The sequence below is a fragment of the Notamacropus eugenii genome, chromosome 5 (assembly GCF_028372415.1).
Source record: "Notamacropus eugenii isolate mMacEug1 chromosome 5, mMacEug1.pri_v2, whole genome shotgun sequence".
In the NCBI taxonomy this organism is placed as follows: Eukaryota; Metazoa; Chordata; class Mammalia; order Diprotodontia; family Macropodidae; genus Notamacropus; species Notamacropus eugenii.
The window spans coordinates 416,533,180-416,557,028 of NC_092876.1; the positions used below are offsets into that span (position 1 = coordinate 416,533,180).

The 23,849-nt window shown below is 35.4% G+C and overlaps 1 protein-coding gene across 1 annotated transcript in view; it reads left to right on the forward strand.

Annotated features, from left to right (window-relative positions):
• Positions 1–755: 755 nt before the first annotated feature.
• Positions 756–23,849, forward strand: part of TMPRSS3 (transmembrane serine protease 3) — a 66,525-nt gene continuing 43,431 nt past the window's right edge. The window contains exons 1-4 of the mRNA XM_072615770.1: positions 756–800; positions 2,002–2,152; positions 22,350–22,460; positions 23,319–23,435. Coding sequence (XP_072471871.1) covers positions 756–800; positions 2,002–2,152; positions 22,350–22,460; positions 23,319–23,435 — 424 coding nt within the window. The remainder of the gene's footprint in view (positions 801–2,001; positions 2,153–22,349; positions 22,461–23,318; positions 23,436–23,849) is intronic.

Here is a 23,849-nt window from a genome sequence, read left to right on the forward strand (position 1 = left end):
TAATTAGACTTTGATATCATACAATGAGTCCTTTGGTTTGCCTCTTTATAGAGCTCAGGTAAAAACTTGGACTAATATGTTATCTATTCTCCAAACTATGTCATTTTGAGAACAAACCAGGGGATGGCAGGCCTCCATACCAATTCACTTATTTTTGCTTTAGTCACAAGCCACTATATTGGACTATGAATTTGTTGAGATCAGAAATTTAGTTTTATCATAGGGGAGAAATTTCATGTCATGTCTTCATGCCTAATATTTCCGTGAATATGATAGACAACTTTAAATGTGTTCTGTAGTTCATAGATAATAGAATTTAGAGATAAAAAGGTCTGTTGAGATAATTTAGTCCAATTGCCTCATTTTTTCACAAGAGAGATCAGAGGCACAAAATGTGGGTAATGAGTAGCAGATTAAAGATTTTAACCCTTTAACTCCTGTACTATTTATCACTATTTTTTATTAGACCAGTAAAATAAAGGGGATAAAAAATTCAGCTTCACCCCAGTGAGAAACTACCACTGCACTGCCCCTAGCTTCCTATGCTATTCTTAACGAAAATGAAAACAATCTATTCAAAAGATTCTTTTCTGAGAGGTCCCTGGAAGGGTTTGATTACCTTACCTGCTCACACTAATTAAAAAAGAGGCAGCTTTTTTTTTTTTTTTTTTTTTTGCCTACCCCATTTCTGTAGTCCTGCCATCTAGGCTATCAGATATCCGTAGATAGCTTGAATTTCACCGAGCAGAGCAATAATGTCGCTTGCTACAAATACTGGGTCTGCGGTGCTGAGTGAATTGGTGAAAACATTTCCAAAGTGGAGTAATTTGTTAGGCTAGTTTCTCATTGAGTTGATTTTTATAATGAAAAAGGAAAACCCTTTGGTTTTGAATGATGGATTCTCCAGAAATGGTGAGTAACATGGGGGTGGGCAGTGATGCATCATTAAAAAGAAGAATTCCTCATGTTTCTCAGCGTGCTATATACTTACTTGATTGCCTGTTTGAGAGAGAACATTCTTTACTCCTAAGTCTTACATTTCAAAAAGTATTTTACATCTTCTTTTATCTCATTTTTTCTTTCTTTTCTTTCCTTCCTTCCTTCTTCCTTTCTTCTTTCTTTCTTTCTTTTCTTTTCCTTCCTTCCTTCCTTCTTTCTTTCTTTTCTTTTCTTTTCCTTCCTTTCTTTCTCTTTCTTTCTTTCTTTTTCCCTTTCTTTCTTTCTTCCTTTCTTTTTCTCTTTCTTCTAAATAATTTTCTGAATGCCGATAGTAAGCTGCAATTACCAGCTGGGATAAGAAAACAAGATGGCTGAAGCATATACGCAAGAAGTGCATTGGATATTCCAAACAGCTAACAGAATGAAGAAGGAGGGGAAGGGAAAATAGCATGTTTTTCTTTTTTGGAATTGAACTGTGCACTTAAAAAATGATTAAAGACTAAATTTGTGTAATAGGAAACGGGGCTGGTCAAATAGTCCAAGACCAGTTCTGGGCCCCCTGATACATGTTTTGTATTGTTTAATAAAAACTGTTTTGAAATATCTCTAAAGCAAAGGGAATAATGATGAAGAATGTCAAACACCTATTAACATATATGTTTTAAAAATTTGTGCAAACTATAGTTATGCAAAAGTTCTTGACCTCTGCATTGAGGAACAGATGGAATTCCTTGATTAGGGAATAAAGGTACGCTATCGTAGTTGCTAGAAGGGAGGTCCCCTATGCTTATTCAGACTTTGCTATATAATGGCAGCTGAGGGTGGCAGACACCCAGCTCCAGCATTTATTCTCACCCTTAATTAGGTCATATGTTTAATGGCCAGAAAAATGATTTTTCCATAGAGAAATGCAATATTTAGAATTGTCTTCAGAATTATAATTTATGGTAGTTGCACCAGCATGAATGAATAGATAGCACTTAATAGTCTAAGCATAATCACTAGACAGAATCATCAAAGATTTGAAAATTTTCTCCCCCTCTTTCTCTTTTTATTGAAAAGGAGGTGGAAGTGGAGGTGGAGACCAACCGTGGAAATTCTGAAGTAGTCACTGGCACTAATCCTGAGTTGTCAACAGCTGAGGCCCCTTTTTCTTTTAGATCATTTTTTGGTTTTGATGATTTAAAAATGGAACCTGGTGATATCGGAGCAGGTAGGTTTTTCTTTCTCATCCCAATGGTTACTGCTATAGAATATGCCTCTTCATCTTCTTATGTATTCTTATGTCCTTGAGGGTAGTACGATCACAGAATGTTAGAGCCTGAAAGAACAACTGATTTATTGGTTCATCACCCCTGCCACCTTTAGCTAGGTATCCAGAATGAATAGTTGTTGAATTTTCTAATGGCTCCTCTCAGTAGCTTGTTACAGTGTTTTATTATGATGACAAACAAATTCTCCCTCATTTCTCTTTTTGGAGAGGGAGATCACTCTAGGGAGGTGACTGTGAAGAACTTCCTTTATCATTTCAGATGGGTGCCTTTTCTTGCAGAATTTCTAGGGGATCCCAAGATTATATGACTTACTTAGGGTCGGAGAAGGAACCTGAATTCAAATCTTCCTTTCTTTGAGGCAAATTATTCACTATGACACATTGCTTTTTCCTGCACTAGTAATTCTTTCTTATGTCCAACCAGATCTTCTACCTTAATTTAAACTCATTTCTCCATTAGTGTTCCAGGAATATGGAAGCATCTGAGACATTATATATGTAAAGAATAAAACACTGAATTTAAAAATAAGACCTAGATTTGAGTACTGGTGTCACACACAGGTTAGCTTCTCTGAGACTCAATTATTTCATCAGTAAAATGAGTATACTATTTATTTATACAATATATATGACATATATACACATAACATATATATATGAGGAATAAATAAGTAAAATGCATGTGAAGAAAGTGCTTTGTAACCTAACAGTACTGTACAAAGTGTTTTTATAAATTTACAACAATGTATATCATAACAATATATCTGTCCCTCATTAAGACCTTTTATAGAAATGAATCATCATCCATTATCTACTTCAGTTCAGATCAGATTGCTTCTTTTGTGAAATCAGACAGTTGGTTTTAAGTTTCCAGAAATATTTGTAGCAGGTTGTCAGGGAGAAGGAACAAGATGTATTTTGCACCTTATTCTCAGATGCATGAGAAAGGCAATCTGTATAAATCATGTAAATTATGAATAAATGAGGGAATGAAATGGCATTTACCAAGTACTTACTATGTGTTGAACTCATGCTAAGGAAGTGAGGCTATAAATACAAAAAAAAAAAACAGGTCCCACCTTCAAGGAACTTGCATTCTACTGTGGAAAAATCACCTACCCACTGCCATTAATGGCAAAGAGAGCACTGGTTTAAGAATATTACATGGGATTGTGAGGTAGGCCATTGGGTAATAAACTGACACACTTTATCTAGGAGCAATAGCAGGTTTGATAGGATCATCAGTGGTTCATAGTTTCGGACTTGAAGACAAGTGCAGAAGAAAGTGTTTTGGGATAGGTAGTTGGTAAAGAGGTATAACCACTATCCCAAGGCTTATTGGCATAGGATTCTTTCCTTATTTGTATAGATGAATGCTCTGCCTTGCATGAATGACAAAGAGGAGTTAGTGAGAGGCAGAAGAGTTTTAGTTCTCCAATTCCTTTTGAAATTCTTCTAGGCTAGTTGTTTTGTGACTCTCCAAGCTTTAGTCCTTTACAGGACTCTTAAAACTTCTAGTTTTTTCAAGTCTCTTGAAGTGTTGAGTGGCTTTGGATGCTTCTAGCTTCCAGCTTTGATAGGTAACATAGCAGAGGTTAACCTCATTTCAGGATACTGAAAGAAAAGATTCTGGGAAGACATGAGTAAAGTTACCAGTCTTTACAATATCTCTAATCCCAGGTTATTACATTAAAGATTTTCAAGGATTTCCCCTTGGATGAAACCCAAGACTCCCTTGAATTGTCTTAATCTCAATGGAAGAACTTCTTTACTGTGTATTGTCTGGTATATATTCTTCTTTGTATACCCTTCTGTATTTCTGTGATTTGGATAAAAGGTTTTCTTTGCTATTTGTTATATGTGTTCATTGTAGAATTGTTCTTAGATAGGCAAGGAGGCAAGCTTTGGATATAAAGCCTGAGATCCACCTTCCCCTTGATAATGATGACCAAGTAATTGAAAGTTAGATTGAACCTCTAGATCACATCCTCTGGACTAATAATATTTAAGGGAGTACGTGCAATTCTAGTTCAGCATCTCTCTCTCTCTCTAAGTAGAGCAGAGAAGCTTCTGGCCCTAACTTCTGGTTTCCCCTTTTGGCAGGAATGACACCCCTCCCCCCCAACCTGAGAAGGATGGGCATAGAAAATACTAGAGATATCTATTCTGCCTCACTTTGAGCCACACCATGATAGTCTCCTCCTTTGATGTGGGTCTCTCTATATTTGAGGGTTTTTTCCACAGAGGTTATGGAGGAGGTAACCAAAGTAGAGAGAGTAAAATAAAGTGGAGCATGGCTGGAGTTTTTCTGGGAAAGGAAAACTTTTCTGGGAAAGGTAGTCACCAACCAGGAGAAGTAGTGTCCCATAGCAGAAGTTCCTCCAAGTCAAAATTTGTGGTGTGGGCCTGAAGAGGTCACGGGGTATGTGGCGAGAGTAAGAAATCAGTTAAAGACTTTTCAGAGCATTCTGCTTACTTATTCAGAGAGCCACAGAGATGGCTATGAAAGATAGAATCATGTGAGAATTTGGTCCATGCCTCAAAGAATAAAAAAAGGATGCTACTTTAATTGATTTCATTAACCAATCTGGGCGATTGATCTAGAAAGAAGCATTAATAGCTACTTCAGAAGGAATAAGCTCAAACAGTATCTTCTGAAGTGGTTTTTTTTTTTTTTCGCACTTTCCCAGTGAGATGGAAAAATGAGCAGGGGCTATTGTCATAGTAACTACATCTTATTACCAGTGTGAGACCAGTGGGGGCCCCTAGAAGATGGAAGAAGATATTAATTGCATGGATAGGAAAGCTGTTAGCAAGCACACAAAGGCCTGTTTAGTATTTCTAACTTAGAAAAGAAAATATTGAGGCTGGATCTTATGTCTTGAACTCTAGTCCTAAATCTGTTTTTTTTGAAACTATAACTTGTACAATGACATACATAGTTTAAGATACCAATTTAAGAAAGAAAAAAACACATTAACTTGGAGTAACACATTTAAATTCATTAATTTGTTACTTAGAAGTAGGGTTCTCTATCTTTTATGATGGACCTTAGTATTCTTACCAAGTCTATGGACCCCCTTCTCTGAATAATGTTTTTAAAAGCATAAAACAAAATATTTAAGATTACAAAGGAAGCCAATTTTATTAAATATATAAATTTTTATATAATATAAATTTATCTATATATAAAGATCTGGATTTCTTAAAAATTCAATTTTTCCTGTGCAATTTTACATACCCCTGAAATTTACACATAGACTCTAGGTTAAGATCCCTTGATGGGGAAAGAATTTTCTGTTCTCTAGGTCTTCCAAATTTGCCACTTTGTTCTTCTATTAAGCAATCCTCCTTTTCATCATTACTTAATTAAGAATGAAAGTAACTTTACCTATTGACTTTTGTCACACTTCCTTTCTCACTTTCCGTATGAACATTAACTAGTTGACAATCTTTCTGTCTCATTCATTTCCCTTCTCCTATCCTGCCTTTGCTTATTTTCTTTTGTTTTCCTCTTTTCCAACCTCTTTCCTCAGCTTGTATCCTTTTTAAATTTCAGCAAATCAATAAGTAAATTAATAATAACTCACATTCAAATAGCATTTTGACTTGCAAACCCTCCCCCGCCCTGGAGGTGGACAGTACCTATATTATTATGTCTATTTTATGGATGAGAAAGCTGAGGCTCAGAGGGCTTAAGTGCCCTTGAGCACACAGTCTAGAATTCAAATCCAGATCTTCATACTCCAAGTCTACTTCTCTTTCCACTACACCATTATTATACATCTGTTATATACAAGGCACTAAGATATGCTAATTTAAAGAAGTGGCTCCTGACTATGATCCAATGGAGATAAAAAAAAATCTGTATACAAAGAGTAAGAATACAAAATAGAATGTAATTCATCCGTAGAAGACCTATAAACAAATTGTTATGAAAATTCCCATCATCAAGATGGTTTTGGGGTCAGGGAAGGGAAGATGTTATGGAGAGAGTAGTATCTGAGCAGGATCTTATGAATGAGTTGTATTTAAACAAAGATGGGAAGGGAGTGAAGGAATGAGTATAAAAAGGGAAGAGGGAATGAATTAAAGCAGGAAAGTGTGAGATGAATTCAGGGAACAGTTTGTAAATGACCAGATGTCAGAGACTATTTGACATTTTGTCAGAGTTATATACACTTCAAAGCACAGAAACACAAATCTGCAGATCACACTGTGGGTATTTTTTCACTTGTTCCTAAAAGCAATATGGCATAGTGCTGGACCTGGAGTCAGAAAGAACTTGGCATTAATCCTGCATCAGCAACTTGTTGGCTGTGGCGTACTGAAGGAGTCATTCTTTCTGAAGCATTTTTGGCTCATTTGCAAGATGGGGTTAATATTAGTACCTCAAAAGTTTTTTGTGAGAATGAAATGAGGAAATTTTCATACATTGCATTAAAAATTTAAAGTGCACTAGTATTTCTGAATATCATTATAGTCATTATTTTCATCTCATTGTCATCTTTTTTCAAGGTGTTCAAGTAGAAATGGTTATGAAAACTGTCATTATATTATTTTTACTCTTTTTTGGATTTTAAACTAAATAGTTCTTTTTAAATTAACAATCATTTTTTTTCTCTCCTCACTTCTACATACCCCCTCCCTAGGGAAAAAAAAGGAAAACAACAAAATCCTTATAACAAATATATGTAGTCAAACAAAACAAACTCCCACATTAGTCACATTCTGTATTCTCTGTTAAGAGGTGGTAGCATTCTTCACCATTGGTCTTTTGGAATTATGTTCATTCACTCATTGGTCAGAATTCTTAAATCTTTTAAGGTTATTAGGTTTTTAAAATGTTATTATAATGTAAATTGCTCTTCTGGTGCTACTCATTTCACTTTGCATCAGTTTATGCAAGTCTTCACAGGTTTCTCTAAAACCATCCTCTGTTGTTTCTTACAGCACAATAGTATTCGATTACATTAATATAATTTAATTGTTCAATCATTCTTCACTGACAATCATTTCCTGAGTTTTCAATTCTTTGGCATCATAAAAGAGTTGTTATAAAGTTCTATGTAAACAAGGCAGGTGGATGGTTCTAGCAGATGTAGCTCCAGACCTGGTGTTAGGAAGACCCGAGGCCAGCCTCAGATGTTGGCTCTGTGACCCTGAACTTGGTTGGTCTCTGTTTGCCTCATTTTCTTATCTGCAAAATGGGAATAATAGTTCCATCTACCCCTCAGGGTTGTTATGAGAATCAAATGAGACAATAATTGCAAACTCTTAGCACAATGCCTGACTAAGTGCTGTGTAAATGTTAACAATTGTTATTGCTGTTATTATTATTATATAGATCTTTTTCTTTTCTCTATAATTTAATAGATCATAGCCTAACAAAGGTTATACTGGGTCCAAGTATATGCACATTTGAATAACTTTTGGGGTATTGTTTCAAATTGCTTTTTAGAGTAGCTGGATCAATTAATGGTGAATTAATGTACCTATTTTCCTGTAGCCCTTCAAATATTTGTCCTTTTTTTATCTGATGGATTGGAGGTGGAATTCCAAAACAGCTTTAATTTGCATTTCTCTAATTGTCATTGATATAGAGCAGAGGTGTCAAACTCATAAAAACAGCGATCACCGAACTGTACATAAGGAACCCTAAAGGCTTCATGTTGATTTTGTTTTAAAATATAGTGTTATCCATCTTTTATTGTATTTTTATTTTGTTAAATATTTTCCAGTTGCATTTTAATCAGGTCCAAGCTGCACTTGGAAGTGCTGTGCACTGCATGTAGATTATATATTTGACCAGTAGATCATATATTTGACACTTAATTTGACCAGTAGATCATATATTTGCCACTTAATTTGAAACTTTTTTTATATGGTAATTGATATTTTGACTTTCTTCACTTTGAGAACTGCCTGTCTCCTTATATCCTTGACTATTTATCAGGAAGCATGGAAGAGGAAGCTGATAAGGAAAGCTATAAAGAGAGCAGGGAGGATGTTGTGGCTGAAGCCAGCAAAGATGACATTGTGAGAGTGATGATCTTTTCAGGTGTCAAAGAAGCAATAATTCTTATACATTTGAATTAGTTCCTTAAATATTTTAGAAATAAAACCTTTACCTGGGAAACATGCTATAAAAGTTTTTCTCCTAGTTAACTGTTTCCTGTTTAATTCTAGCTGCATTTCTTGTGGTTTTTTGTTTTGGTGCCAAATTTTTTAAATTTTATATAATAAAAATTGTTTACTTGATATTTTATGATTTTTTTTCTTGTTTCATTATGAACTCTAGCTGTAGATCTGAAAGGTAATTTCTCCTTTTTCTCCTCTAATTATCTTATGATATGACTGTTTTTTTTTTAATCTAAGGCATATAGCCATGTGAAGATTTGGAGCTTATGTTGATATATGATGTGAGGTGCTGATCTAAACCTAATTTTTGTCTGACTGCTTTCCAGTTTTCACTTCAGTTTTCATCAAATAGTGAGACCTTATTCCAGTAACTGAGGTCTTTGCTTTTTCATACTTTATTCCTTTCCACATACTCTTTTATTCAATGACATTGTCCTTCTTTGTTTAAAAATTAGTTTATTTTTAGCTTTCAGCATTCATTTCCAAAATATGCTGAGTTCCAAATTTTCTTCCCATCTCTCCCCTCACACCACCCCAGATGGCATGGATTCTGTTTACCCCTTTCCCTACTCTGCCCTTCCTTCTATCATCCCCTCTTCCATTCCCCCCGCCTACTTTCCTGTAGGGTAAGATACCCAATTAAGTGTGTATGATATTCCCTCCTTATGCCAAATCTGATGATAGTAAGGTTCACTCATTCCTTCTCACCTCCTCCTCTTCCCCTCCATTATAAAACCTTTCACTTACCTCTTACGTAAGATAATTTACCCCATTCTATCTCTCCCTTTCTCTTTCTCCCAGTATTTTCCTCTCTCACCCCTTAATTTTATTTTTTAGATGTCATCCCTTCATAATATTCAACTTACCCTGTGCCATCTACCTACCTACCTACCTATCTATCTATCTATCTATCTATCTATCTATCTATCTATCTATCTATCATCTATCTATCTATCTATCTATCTATCTATCTATCTATCTATCTATCTATCTATCTATCTATCTATTTATCAATCTATCCATCCATCCATCCATCCATCTATCTATCTATTTCCTCCAACTACCCTAAAAAAGAGAAAGGTCTCATGAGTTAGAAATATCATCTTTCCATGTAGGAATGTAAGGAATACAACTTTAATAAGTCTTTTATGATTTCTCTTTCTTGTTTACCTTTTCATGCTTCTCTAGATTCTTGTATTTTTGAAAGTCAAATTTTTCTATTCAGCTCTGGTCTTTTCATCAAGAATGCTTGAAAGTTCTCCATTTTATTGAATGTCCATTTTTCTCCCTGAAGGAATATACTCAGTTTTGTTGGGTAGGTGATTCTTGGTTTTAATCCTAGCTCCTCTGACCTCTGGAATATTATATTCCAAGCTCTTCAATCCCTGAATATAGAAGCTGCTAGATTTTGTGTTATCCTGTTTGTATTTCCACAATGCTTGAATTATTTCTTTCTGGCTGCTTGTAATATTTTCTTTAACCTGGGAACTCTGGAATTTGACTACAATATTCTTAGGAGTTTTCCTTTTAGTATCTTTTCCCAGAGGCCATCAGTGAATTCTTTCAATTTCTATTTTACCCTCTGGTTATAGAATACCAGGGCAGTTTACCTTAATAATTTCTTGAAAAATGATGTCTAGGCTCTTTTTTGGATCATAGCTTTCAGGTAGTCCAATAATTTTAAAATTATCTCTCCTGGTTCTATTTTCTGGTGGTTTTTTCAGATGAGATATTTCACATTGTCTTCTAATTTTTTCATTCTTTTGGTTCTGTTTTATAACTTCTTGATTTCTCACAAAGTCATTAGCTTCCATTTGCTCCATTCTGATTTTGAAGGAATTATTTTCTTCAGGGAACTTTTGGGCTTCCTTCTCCATTTGGCTAATTATTCTTTTTAAGGCATTCTTCTCCTCATTGGCTTTTTGGACTTCTTTTGCCATTTGGGTTAGTCTATTTTTAAAGATATTATTTTCTTCAGTATTTTTGGGTCTCCTTTAGCAAGCTGTTGACTGAATATTCATATTTTCTTGCATCACTCTCATTTCTCTTCCCAGTTTTTCCTCTACTTCTCTTACTTGATTTTCAAAATCATTTTTGAGCTCTTCTTTAGCTTAAGACCAATTCTTATTTTTCTTGGAGGCTTTTGAGGTAGGAGCTTTGACTTTTTCTTCTTCTGGTTGTATGCTTTAATCTTCTTTGTCATCAAAGTAAGATTCTATAGTCTGAATTCTTTTATGATGCTTACTCATCTTCCTAGCCAAACACTTGACTTTCTAAGTCTTTATCAAGGTAGGACTCTGCTTCTGCTGGGCTTGGGGTATACTGTCCCAGGTTTCAGAGATTTTGTATTAGCCACTAGATCCCCCACTATCTGTGGGCCTAGAGCTCCAGAAGCAGCTTCTGCCATTGTTGCTGCTACGACTCCTACCTCCCTGGGGCTGGGACTGGACCTATTTAGATGGCTCACTTCTCTTTCACCCAGCTCCTACAGAGTTTTCCCACTGACCTTTTTGGCATTTGTGGGTTGAAAAGTTTGGAAATTGCCACAGTTGCCAATGATTAAGTCCCCTGAGGCCTGCTCTGGCCCATCTGTGCTGGTGTGGCCCACACTGGACTGTATTTCACTCCCTGCCAGAAGTGATAGACACTTCCTGCTGATTTTTCAGGTTGTCTTGGCCTGGGGATTTGTTTCACTCTGTCATTTTGTGGATTCCATACGAATTTATTTAGAGTCATTTTTTTTACAGGTATTTGGAGGGCTTTGACGGAGGGCTCAGGGCAGTCCTTGCTTTCACTCTGCCATCTTGACTCTGCCCTGATATTGGCATTCTTGACAGAAAAACTTGTATAAGATACTCATTTCCTAACTTTATGCATTTTCATTGACTGTTCCCGTGATTGGAATTTTCTCCTTTCTCATTTCCACCATCTGGTTTTCCTGGAAATATCAGCTAAGATCCCATCTTCTGCAAGATACTTTTCCTGGTATCACTTAATGGGAATGTCTTCCCTCCGAAATTATCTCAAATTTATCCTGTATATATCTTGTTTGTACATAGCTGTTTGCATGTTATTTTCTCCATGTGATTGCAAACTCCTTGGAAGCAGAGACTTTTTTTATAGCATTTATTTGTATCCCCAGTGCTTAGCACAATGCTTGTCATGTCCTAGATCTGTAATAACTGTTTACTGACTTGACTTGCCTTGTCTATAACCATAAAGTATGTTTTAAAATTGACATGCAATTTTTGTGTGTATCTTGGCAGGTAGATTGTCAAGTATTTTATTCACCCTCTGATTATTTTTCCTGTGATTTTTCTTTGTATTCTTCCTGGGCTTTGTTTGTAATACACAGAAATACTAATAATTCATGTGGATATAGTTTATATACTGCAATTTCATCCCAGAAAAGTCTTTGACAAAATCCAGAGCTTCTATGATTAAAAAAGTACTACAAGTAGCCCAAAGGAAAAAATTCAAGTTTAAATGAGTCACTGTGAGGATTCAAAAGATTTGTCATTTGCCACTATAAAGAGGAGAACTTGGAATACGATATACCCAAAGACAAAAGATGGAGGCTTTCAATCAAGAATAATTTAGCCAGAAAAAATGGAGTATAATTGTACAGGGAGCAAAATGGATCTTTAATGAAATAGAGGCCTTCCAAGAATTCCTAATGAAAAGATAAGAGCCTACTAGAGACTTTGAAATGAAAACATAGGAATCAAGAGTACTGTAGAAATGCGAGTATGTTAGAGGAATCAGAAGGAATGATATAAAGATGAAGTGTTTGCATTTTAATAGATTGAAAAGAAATAAATGTCCCTTCATAACTCTAATGTCATTGAGTGGTGTCAAAACGGGAGTTATATATAAGCAAGGACCTGGAAGTGTTTTTTATACAGTTATTTGAAATCATAAAGACCATGGGAGGCAAAAAAGTAATGTACTAGGGAAGAAAAGAAGTGTATATTTGTGCACGTGTGTGTGTGTGAGTGTGCGTGTGTTTTGGGGGGCTTACTATCTCATATAACCAAGGTACACAAGCTATATATTAAACCAAAAAAGAAGTGGGACTAGTCAGTGTCACTCAAAGCTCATTCCTTCTCAGTGGATCAAAGGAGGGTAGAACACACACATAGATAAGTTTGATATAGAAATACATTCAGCTTAAAAGAAAAGAAAGGGATTGGGAGGGTGGAGAGGGCAGATCTGAGATGGCAAAGACGGTTGGTACTCTCATAGAGATAGTCACAATCAAGCAAACTGTAACCTTAGAGAGTGAATCATGAAAAGGGGTTTAGAGAAAGGTATAAAAACCCATGTGTGTGATCTCAACAAAAGGAAGAGAAGGAAGAGGGGCAGAGGCAGACTGAATCAAGCATTTCACCATCCTCTTCTGCATGGTTAACTTACAGATTTCAATGTACCTATTTCACACACACACACACACACACACACACGTGTGCGTGCGCACACACACCCCCCCCAAACAAATGAAAAAAGCAAACAAGTGTAAGAAGTTAAGTACCTGAATATAATTTTAGAAAGTTTAGCTCTCTGGTGGTTGCTGATTAGATATGTAAAAGAATGTGTTTGTCTCTGTATATACACACACATACATAATGCATATATACACATATGTAAATGCATATGTGTATATATTAGTATCTATCTATCTATCTATCTATCTATCTATCTATCTATCTATCTATCTGCACGTCCCTATTTCTCCCCTATAAATACTTATTTCTCAGAATTGCACGACATATTTTAAAAACTGACCACATATCAAGACATGTAAAACCTCACAAAATCTATAAAATTCTACATATTGAATGCACTTTTTATTAATCAGAATGTGACACCACTTTAATTAATAAATGGCATTGAGCAAAAGAATAAAAACTAGACTAAATAACCCTAAAGAATTGATGAGTTTGAAGAATGTCATGGAGAAAATACATAATTTCATTAAATATAATCCAATAATTTTCCTGCCACCACTTTAAAGCTGTATATAGCCAACCACCAATGTAATGTTATTTCTATACTACTTGCAAGCAGCAGACAACCTCTCTACCTATCTATCAGGTGAAGGTAAAATGTCTTTTGAGAGTCTAAGATGGGCATATCTTATTTTGGAGCAGTGCTAGGCAAATGATTAAAACAGATTCAATCCCTGGAATATCAAGATAATTTGAATTTTTGCTTTGCAAAATCTTGTCAGTATTGATAGAATTCTATTAGTTAATAAATAAATTAGTTATTAATATTCCCATAATAATATTGCACATTATATATAATATATCATCATTATTAATAATTATCTTCCTGACAAGTTCATAGAGATTCAAAAGGCCAAAATTTTAAAAAGAGACCCCTCCCCCAAAGTATTTATAGATGGATTGATCATGTATACTTCTGAAAAATAATAAGTGAACATTTTGGAAAATTTGCAGATTGACAAGATCAAAATTTCTATGGACAGAAAAACAAATGAAAGAAGAGAATTTTGTTTCATGATATATTTATCTGAAGAACAAGTGAAGAAATTGCTGTAAAATAGATGTCAGATTGGTTCTAGAAAGTGTGAAATCAAAATTACACAAGCCAAAGAGTTAGACAACCAAGAATACATTGAACAAAATGAAGAAAGTGTTGCTACAGCTGACAAACAATGTGGTGCTAGGGTTCATGATCAAAGTCAACAAAACACCTGACAAAGCATCCTCAGGGGGTAATAATCATCAAAAATAATTAGCAACCAAGTTCTGATGCTATTTTGCAGGATGAGGACATTAAATGGTAAATTCTCTTCTACTGAGACTTTTAGAGTACAATGTACATCTGTGTCCAATTACAGGTAAAAATGGATAGTGTTTTTCTTTTGTCTCATCTCACCCTTGCAAATACAAATATGTATTTGTGTTTATAAAAATTTTGGGGGGATAATTTCATGCTAAATGATTCTTCAAAAAATACTTGTGGTAAACAATAGGAAACAAGAAAAAGCAAAGATAATGACTGGACTAAGGAAACAGAACCAAAATACAGAAGATTAAGCCAAGGCAGTTCTGAGTAGAATATTTTATCTGAGCACTTTCATCTGCAAAAGACTGAAATAAATGATCAATTTGTTGGGTATTCAACTAAAAAAGAATAGATAGAGAATAAAGTAATTAAATACATGTTACAATTTTTGGATCTCAAAGAAACTAACAAAATTGAAAGCAAAAATCTCCAAATATTAAATTGATGAAGCTATTGATACATTGATAAAAGTTGTCTTTAAAAAAAGAGGTCAGTAAAATAAACAAACCACTAATTGATCTGATTTTTAAAAAGAATGATCAAGATCAAATTAGCAATATCAAAAATGAAAATAAGTCACAAGTGAAAAGAAAAGAAGGACGTTCACATAAATCATTAGTATTTCTGTTTGCTACCAATAAAACCCACCAAGAAATAATGGGAAGAGATATTTCATTCAATATTACTATAGAACATATAAAACATACATAGAACATTTAAAAACATAAAATACATTCTACCTACTAAAACACAACTTTAATGAATGCAACTGAACTTTCTTTATAATAACAATATAATAAAGTCAAAAAAATTGGAGAAATATTGATTGTTCAGAGGTAGGCTTAGCTAATATAATTAAAATGCCCATACTACATAAATTAATTTACTCATTCACAGCTATAGTAATCAATATTTCAAAGGATTGTTTTGTAGATATAGTGAAAATAATAATGAAATTCAATGGGAGGAACAAAAGTTCAAGTATGTTAAGGAAAAGAAACTAAAGGGACCCTGAAATCATAGATCACAAACTATACTATAAAGCAATAATTATGAAAATGATTTGGCGCTGGTTAAAAAATAGAGATATTCATCAGTGGGACCAATTAGATACACAATATAAAGAAACAAAAGAACTTATTAGCTTCATCTTCAACCCCATCTATTGGGATAAGACCTCCCCATCTGACAAAAATTGCTGGGAAAACTGGGGAAAAAAGTCTGGGAGAAATTAGGGTGACACCAATACTTCACAATATTGCCTCAAATGGATACATGACAGATATAAAAGGTGACATAAATTAGAGAGCAAGAAACAAAGTACTTTTTACAACTATGGATAGAGGAAGAATTAATGATAAAACAAGAGATAAAGAGTGTTACAGAAGACACAAAGAAAAATTTTGATTGCATAAAATTGTTTTTTTTGCACAAAAAATCCAGTTTACTTTTTGTTTTTATTTTTCAATCAACAAGAATTAAAATTTTTTTCTTACATCTCAATTTAAGAGAAAAAGAAAACCCCCTTAACAAATATGCATCGCGAAGCAAAATAAATGTCCACCTCATCCATGTCCAAAAATGTGTGTCTCGTTAAGCATCTTTTATTTCTTGCCCCTCTGTTGAGAAAAACAGATCATTATCAGTCCTCCGCAATCATATTTTGTCACTTCGTTCATCAGAGATTTTAAGTCTTTTGTCTTTATAATCCTGTTATAGTGTACATTGTTCTCCTTGTGCTGTGCTCTCTGAATCAGTTCATGCAAATCTTTTCAGCTTCCTGTGAAATCATCTTCCTTGTTGTTGTCCTCTTTGAGCCAATAAAAAAAATGATAAAAGTCTATGAACTGGAAATTTTCAAGGAAAAATTCCAAGCTAATAATAAATTATATATATAATTCTTATTTATATTTATCATATATTATATTATATGTAACATATAATATTTATATTTATTATAATACAAATAATAAACAAATGGAAAAATATTTCATATCATTAATAGTTCTTGAGTGAAAATGAATAACTCTGAATTTGTACTAAGAAACAGAAAGGTAGATTAACGGAACAGAGTAGACATATAATTTATAGCAGCAAATGGATATAATAACCTTATATTTGACAAGTTTAAAGACATGTTTTGGGGGTAAGAATTCACTATTTGGTAAAAAAAATTCTTGGGAAAACTGGAAAGCAGTGTGGCAGAAATTGGGCATACATAGATCAATATCTTAATCATTTACCAAGACAAGGTCAAAATGGATAGATAATCTAGATAGAAAGAGAAACATTACAAGAAAATTTGAAGAACATTTTACTTATCTTACTTATTAGACTTATGGATGGACAAACAGTTGTTTGTTTCGTTTCCCAATTGATAAATGGTCAAAGGATATGAATAGACAATTTTCAATGAAGACATCAAAATAGTTTATAGTCATATGATAAAATGCTCTAAATCAATATTGATCAGATAAATGCAAATTCAAACCACCTTGAGAGATCATTTTACACCTATCAGACTGTCTAAAATGATTTTGGAGAGCAATCTGGAATTACGCCCAAAGAGTTATTAAACTCCCTATATTCTTTGACCCAGAAATAGCACTACTAGGTGTATTTTCGATGACAATTACACAAAAAGGAAAAGAACCTGTATGTTCTAAAACATTAATAGTACCTCTCTTTGTGTTGTCAAAAAACTGGAAATTCTGGGGATGCCTGTCAATTGGAGAATGACTGAAGAAGTTGTGATATGTGATTGTGATGGATTAGTACTGCGCTATAAGAAATGATGAGTTCATTGTTTTTAGAAAAAATGGATAGATCTGCATGAAATAATGAAGAGTGAAGTAAATAGAAGAAAGAGAATATTGCCTATAGCAATAGCAATTTTATTTTTAGAATAACTTTGAGTGATTAAGTCATTTTGACTTTTATAAATTATATCTACAGTGGGCCTATGAAGGAAGACACTATCTGTATCCAGAGAAAGAACTGATAAATAGAAGTAAGCATAGGGTGATTTTATATACATGCATGCATACATATATATATTTGTGTTTAATGGTAGTTATCTCTAGGGTAGAGGGAGGAAAGAAAAAAGGGAAAAAATGTTTACCTGATAACTTTATTATATACATAAAAGTAATAGCAAGTTGTACATAATACATTTGCAGTCTTGTGCCATCATCTTCTAAAAATTCTATTATGATAACATAGTAGTAAGCATGACAATGCTTGTTTTATTTCATAAATTAAAAATAAATAAAATTTTAAAAATTTATCCTTCTACAAGCCTTGGAAAATTCTTCCACTAATACGTGCCATCTGAGTAATGGTAATGAGGTCAAGGCTACTGAAAAGTCTAATATCACAGGTCCATGATAATTTTTTTCTCCATATGAAGTCCTCGCAAAGTCCCCAATCATGCAATATCTCTTTAGGGCAGTTTGCTCAGCTGAGCTGCTAAGGTTTGCTCCTCTCTACAGCTCAGTTCTCAAATTTGAATTCTCAGTTTTATGGACTCCCATATCCATATCTCATCTCTATCACCAGAGGTCACACTCTTGAAAGATCTATCCATGTCAGTCTGGCATGTATGTCTGTGCTCCCTCAATTGTGCCTTGAATTTTCTCAAACTGACTTTTCAATTCATGGATTGTATATTTCCTTCTTGGCAAGTAGTTCCATTGTTAGAGACCATGATGAATGTGTGTGTATGTGTGTGTGTAGTAGGACCAATTTACAACAGGGGTCTCCCCTCTCCCAACATGATTTCAACCCTAAAAGGAGAAAAAAACCAGGACTTAATTGGCCTGGGGATGTAATGTTAATGAGAGTTTAAAGATCTTCCCCACTCATTGATGGGCCTGCTCATTAAGTGAAGCTTGATAAAGGGAGGTCTACACCTTTTCTTAATTTCTAATGAGGCACTGGTTCTCAAGAGTTGTGATGCCCTCTGGCTCTGAAAAGTGTATAAATACTCAGGTGAGTTTTATTTTGAGGCTTTCTCATTGGAAGTGTTTGACTATATGAGACTCTGGGCAGCTGCTAAGGATCCCTGTGGTTTTGAAAGCCCATATGTTGGTGCTTCTCTCTCTGGTAACTATGTATGTACGTATGGTCAGACAGTTGGATCTGTCTGTTGACCTGTGATGTATGCATTGCTTACAGTCAGACAGCTGGAAGCCCCGTCTGTTGGTTGATGGTTGTTTCTCTGAAGTTCAGAGTGCTGACTTTTTCCCCTGAGCTAAATGAATGATATACGTCTTGATTAATGTAGATTCTTGACCCCTCAAAAGTTGCTTTCCTTTTAGAAAAGCAGATCTAAGAACCTGTACATCAGGCCCTCCTGTGTATGCTAGGGTCCTGGCTGTTACAGAGGTTGGGTCAAGGCTTAAGCTGTACCTCCCTAGAAGTAACTTCTTGGGGCCTTTACTTATGGTGATGTGGTTTTCTGATTACCTAAGGTATGAAATGATCCCATCCACACGGGGTCACTGCCTTTCCAACTAGATGGATGCCCCCAAATACATGGATTGCTATGCTCTAGGGGAGAATGGGCATGACTATAGAAACTGCATTAAAGTGCTACATCCTTTTTTCATATCCTTGCTATGTCACGGCTAAGTAAACATTCTTTAGCTAACTCTCCAATTATCTATAAATATCTCATTTATCCCAACATTGAAGCTGAAGTAAGAGGTTGTGGGCATAAGGCACACTTGATCATTGGGATGAAATGGCCTCTGTGTTTTACATTACACTTACTTACAACCAACAATCATGGTTGAAGTAGGGAAAAGGTATAACAAACCTGGAGGGTGGAGTGATAAAATGGCTGGATTCAGCAGGATGGAACCTGGTGGTGAGGTCCCACTGGTTGTGTATGGGGAGACCTCTTAGTGAAACAGGCAGCTTGTCCCTTTTCAGATGGAGCTATTGTTCCATGGGTCCTGAGAAGGCTGTTAGGAAGTGGTGGGGGTGGGGAGAGGAGAAGTGCCAATTCCAATATTCCCTGCTGGTTATTGTCTTACTTTCAGAAGCTGAGCTGCAACTATAACTGCCAGACTGAAATTAAACTGGCCTAGTCCATTCAACCATTAGAGAGCAAGCTCTCAGCTTTTAAGCAATGTGCATTGAAGATGGAGGGGAAGCTCACAGAACTGGTGACAGTGCATTTGAAAGGATTCCTTTCCAGGGTTTTGGGCACTGACAGGCCACAGTCAGGAACTCATGGCATGATGTGGAACCAAAAGCTGCACTGCATCCTGTTGAGGTCAGAGCCATGAGACAGGAGATTGAGAGAAGAAGAGGGGAAGAAACTTGGAAACACCAACATAGCAACAACAAAAACAAACCTCAAATCTGTCTTATTACTGTTCCTAAGAGGAGGATGTCTTCCTCCACTGAGAGAGCAGGGGTTAGGAAGACTTTCACCACCAAGGAGCTGAACAGGTTGCATGAGAAATTCAAGCATGAACCTCATGAATTATTTACTGGAGCAATGAAGGGCTCCTGAGGACCTGATGAAGTCATTACTAAAGCTCTTTCCACAACTGACTTTCACAGGCTTTAGGAGCCCTTTGGGGACACACAGAGTCAGGTAAATCAGAGTCTTCTGACTAGGGCCACCTTTTTCACTTTTGATTGGCTAGAATGGTGAAATATTTGCACATAGTAAGAAAAAAAAAAGAAGAATTTATCTTTCAGCTGACTGCCTGACAGCGTATGGCAAGGGACGAGATTAAATTCCTAAAGGAAATTGGTTTGATGAAACTTCCTCCCATCTCAAACAGCCTACCACACCAGCTTTTATGATCAGTTTGCCTTGAAAGTAATTGTATCCCTCCTTTTCAATGGCATCTCGTTAGAATGATGTCACCTATATATCTTTCTTACTGTACAACTACACAGGTTTGGCCTAATTAATTGGTAAAATTTGATCAAGAGTATTGTGGCTTTGGTAAAGATTGTAGTCAGTGAAAATAAACACTCTGGGATTGTGAAGAGCAGTTGTGGATCTCATCATCCTGATAGATGGGCAAAGTGCAATGACATCCTCTCCTGGAGGAACTTTGGGATATGATTCTTAAAACATGGAATTGACAAGAAAGCAATTGATAACTACTCTCTCTCATGGTGCCACATTATGGTGGGCAGAGACATGAAAGAGACCTCCCTAGTGGCAATAATATATACCACTATAATGAAATAATATTTGACCAGGCCAGAAGAAGTAATGGTGGAACAGGTCCAAGGTCAGACGATGGCTCATATGAAGAACTAAAGGTGGGAGATCAATCCTATCAAAATGCTATTTTGCCTGGTTTACTGACTGATCCATCCACTATGAGAGGCATACACAATAATTACCAGTCTAGTAATATTCCCCTAAGAAGTGGATGTCTTGGTAGGTCCTTCCAGTGGGCTAAGATCCAATATTTATGAATGGTATATGAGAAAGCCTTGAGGGATGAGACAAAGAAGATCTTTATCTTCACTGATTCCTGGGTCAGATCAAGTGGTCTGTAGCCTGGAGAAAATAAGATTGGACAAGCAAAGGCTCTCCTCTTTGAGATCAGAATTCACAGGAGGAATTTTGCTGATATGTCCCACTGCATAGAGTTGCTTGTGTGACATGTCAGCATCAACCAGTAATATCATGTGTTAAACAAAAAGTAGGGAAATGATATTTGCACTTGCACATTTCCAGGAGAAGGGGTATTGGTATTTCTGATTTGTTCCCATGTATTTTTCCATATTTAACCAAAACACAAGGGAGAGCTTCTCCATATTCAGCTTATGATTAGAGCTGTGAGTAGAGGAAGTCTGTAACTTAATTTAACTGCGATGCTAACCCAGGAAATGTTATTGCCAGAGCCCAGTTTACCAGTATTTTAGAAATCTACAGATATCTCGAAAGCCTCAGATAATTGGAGTATTAGTCACTGTAGTCAGCAAAACCCTTCCCTCCCTCCTTCCATGCCCTATGGAATGATAGATTAAACTTTCAGGAGGTTGTAATATTAATAATAATTATCATTATCCTTTGTAGTAGTAACAATAGTAGAAAGAACAGTAATTTTGGAGTCATGTGACATAGATTTGAATCTTGGTTTCACCACAGAGTATCAGTGTGACTTTTGGCAAATAATTTGCCCTAACTAGGCATGTTTTTCAATCTGTAAAATAAAATGAAGGGGCCCAGAATATTTTTTGCCCCAAGCCTCTTTCATTCCTTGATTCCAGACCAGAGGAAGACACAACTTTTTCTAGTGATTTAACTATGAAAGAAAAAAAGTTACAAGATAGGTTGAGGGGACAAAAAAGTTCAGTGAAGATTTAAAAATACTTTTTATTTTCATTTTTTCAAAGGATAGGGGAGAGATGAGCATATTTGTAGAATCAGGAAGGAAGGAGATAGTTATTAAGGAAAGATTTAAGGTTAGTTAAAGAAAGAAAGTTATCTAGGTGACAAGTTCCTGAAGGATCCTGGAATTAAGACCATATATAGAGGGGTTGGTCTTGTAAGAAGAGTTCCTTTCTTGTCTAAAAGTAGAGGAGAGAATGGCAAAAGATATACATGGAGTTTTGATATGTGTAGTAGAGGAGAAACAAATGGTTTCTTTTCATTATGACTGGTGACTTCTATTTTCTTGGTAAAGTAAGAGGCAAAATATTCCATTAAGAAAGGGCAGTATCTTCTCCCCTCCATTCAATTTAGGATGCCTTTTTCCCCTCAGAAGTATTACGACAATCCTTGAGACTATATTGGATTAGAGGAATAAGTTTAAATTCAGGCTGTTGATATCACTTCCTGGTTGCCCAAGTACAAAGCAACTATGAGGAACTCCATGGACACTGATATTTAGTTGATGGATTATGCTGGGCAACTCAGGCAAGGGAGCTCTGCTCAACTGAATAAACTGTCTTCCAGGCTTCTCCTTATTGAATATCCTTTTTTTGCTATGGTAAGTAAATCATTTTTGTTAACTCTTGAATGTATTTTTTTAAGTGTCTCATTTGGTTTCCATGTTAAACCTAAATGACCAGATAAGATTGACTTGAGTAAGGCCCAACACATAACAGATGGGAGGGAGTGATTTAGAGGATGTTAGGAGACAAATATCATCTTTCAATTATGGTTACTATTCCCATTCTTCCATTTGGATTATAGATGCTGATGCATTAGCTGCGCAGATCCTTTCTTTACTTCCTTTAAAGTTTTTCCCCATCATCGTCATTGGAATTATTGCATTGATCATAGCAGTGGCCATTGGTCTGGGCAGTGAGTACAATTTATTATTTAATAGGTCTTAAAATCATTATTAAAACATTTCAATGTTCATGAGCTTCCTCTTTAGATTAGTGCTTTGTTGCCACATACCCTTAATTAGTGAAACAAAAGGTACTGTTGGTTAGGCTAATCTGCTGTTTCTAAAGCCAAGTGTGGGCAAAAATCAGGGCTACGTCACTAAGGAAATTGAAACAGTGAGAAACATTCAAAGGGAGATACTGTAACTGAATAGTGTCAGGTGTGCCAACATTGTCCAGAGCACCCCTACACACAAAGAACCCCATTCAGTCATTTATCAAACATTTCTGCCATTTGAAAAACAAGTTGGAGGCAATTTTAGTGAAAATCCATTGTTTCAAAGTCTGTCATAAAAGGAAAAATATTTGCTCATCCATTGGATTTACTGAAATAATGATTTAATGCATTAGTGGACTTCCGGAGCCGCCATTCATTTGCTCCTCTTCCAGAATAAAGGGGGAAAAGAAATAAAAAATAAGATTAATGAGCAGACTATCTTTAAGGTTCCATCACTAAACTTGCTCAGCTATTCAGTACTTTTAAGTGCTGGAATTTCCCTTCTCAGATTAAACTTTCAGATAGCTTCTACTCTGGGAGAGGAAGCTGTGTCTCTCCTGGGTTAAGAAATAGAAACTAAAAAGGAGTAGAAAAGATAAAGCATCAGAAGAGAATACAGCTTCTACAAATGTTATTATAACTTCAACAGGGCTGAGCAAGAACTTTCCTATTGTTTTTAAATTGTATTTTGAGCACAGAGATTTGTTTTTCTTGTATTTAGAACTATAATCTGGTTAACATTCTGGGTTTTTTTTAAAATCCAATTTCCCTTAGTACACTTCAATTGCTCTGGGAAATACAGATGCAGATCATCTTTTCAATGTATTGAACTGACAGCAAGGTGTGATGGTGTATACAACTGTAAAGATGGAGAAGATGAATACAGATGTGGTAATATGATTTATTCTTCTCTTTTATTATTGTTAGTATGAGTGAGAGGAAATTTATTCAGCTACTCTTTTTTCTTATCTGTAAAAAAGGTCATACTCATGTTTTGTTTAAAATAAATGAATCAACAGATATTAAGTGCCTATTCCATGAGGTCCTGTGCTAGGCCAGAGGTGAGTAACCTAGGGCCATATGGGGCCTTCTAGGTCCTCAGGTGAAGACCTTTGATGGAACTCAAACTTCACAGATGGGAATTTGTTTGGTGAAGTTTGGATTCAGTCAAAGGGCCATACTTGAGGACCTGGAGGGCACATGTGGCCTTTCAGGCCCCATGTTCCCCATCCCTGGCCTAGGTTATGTGAGTAATATGAAAAAGAAAGTTTTGTTCTCTACTCACAAAAAAATTAGTTGATGAGA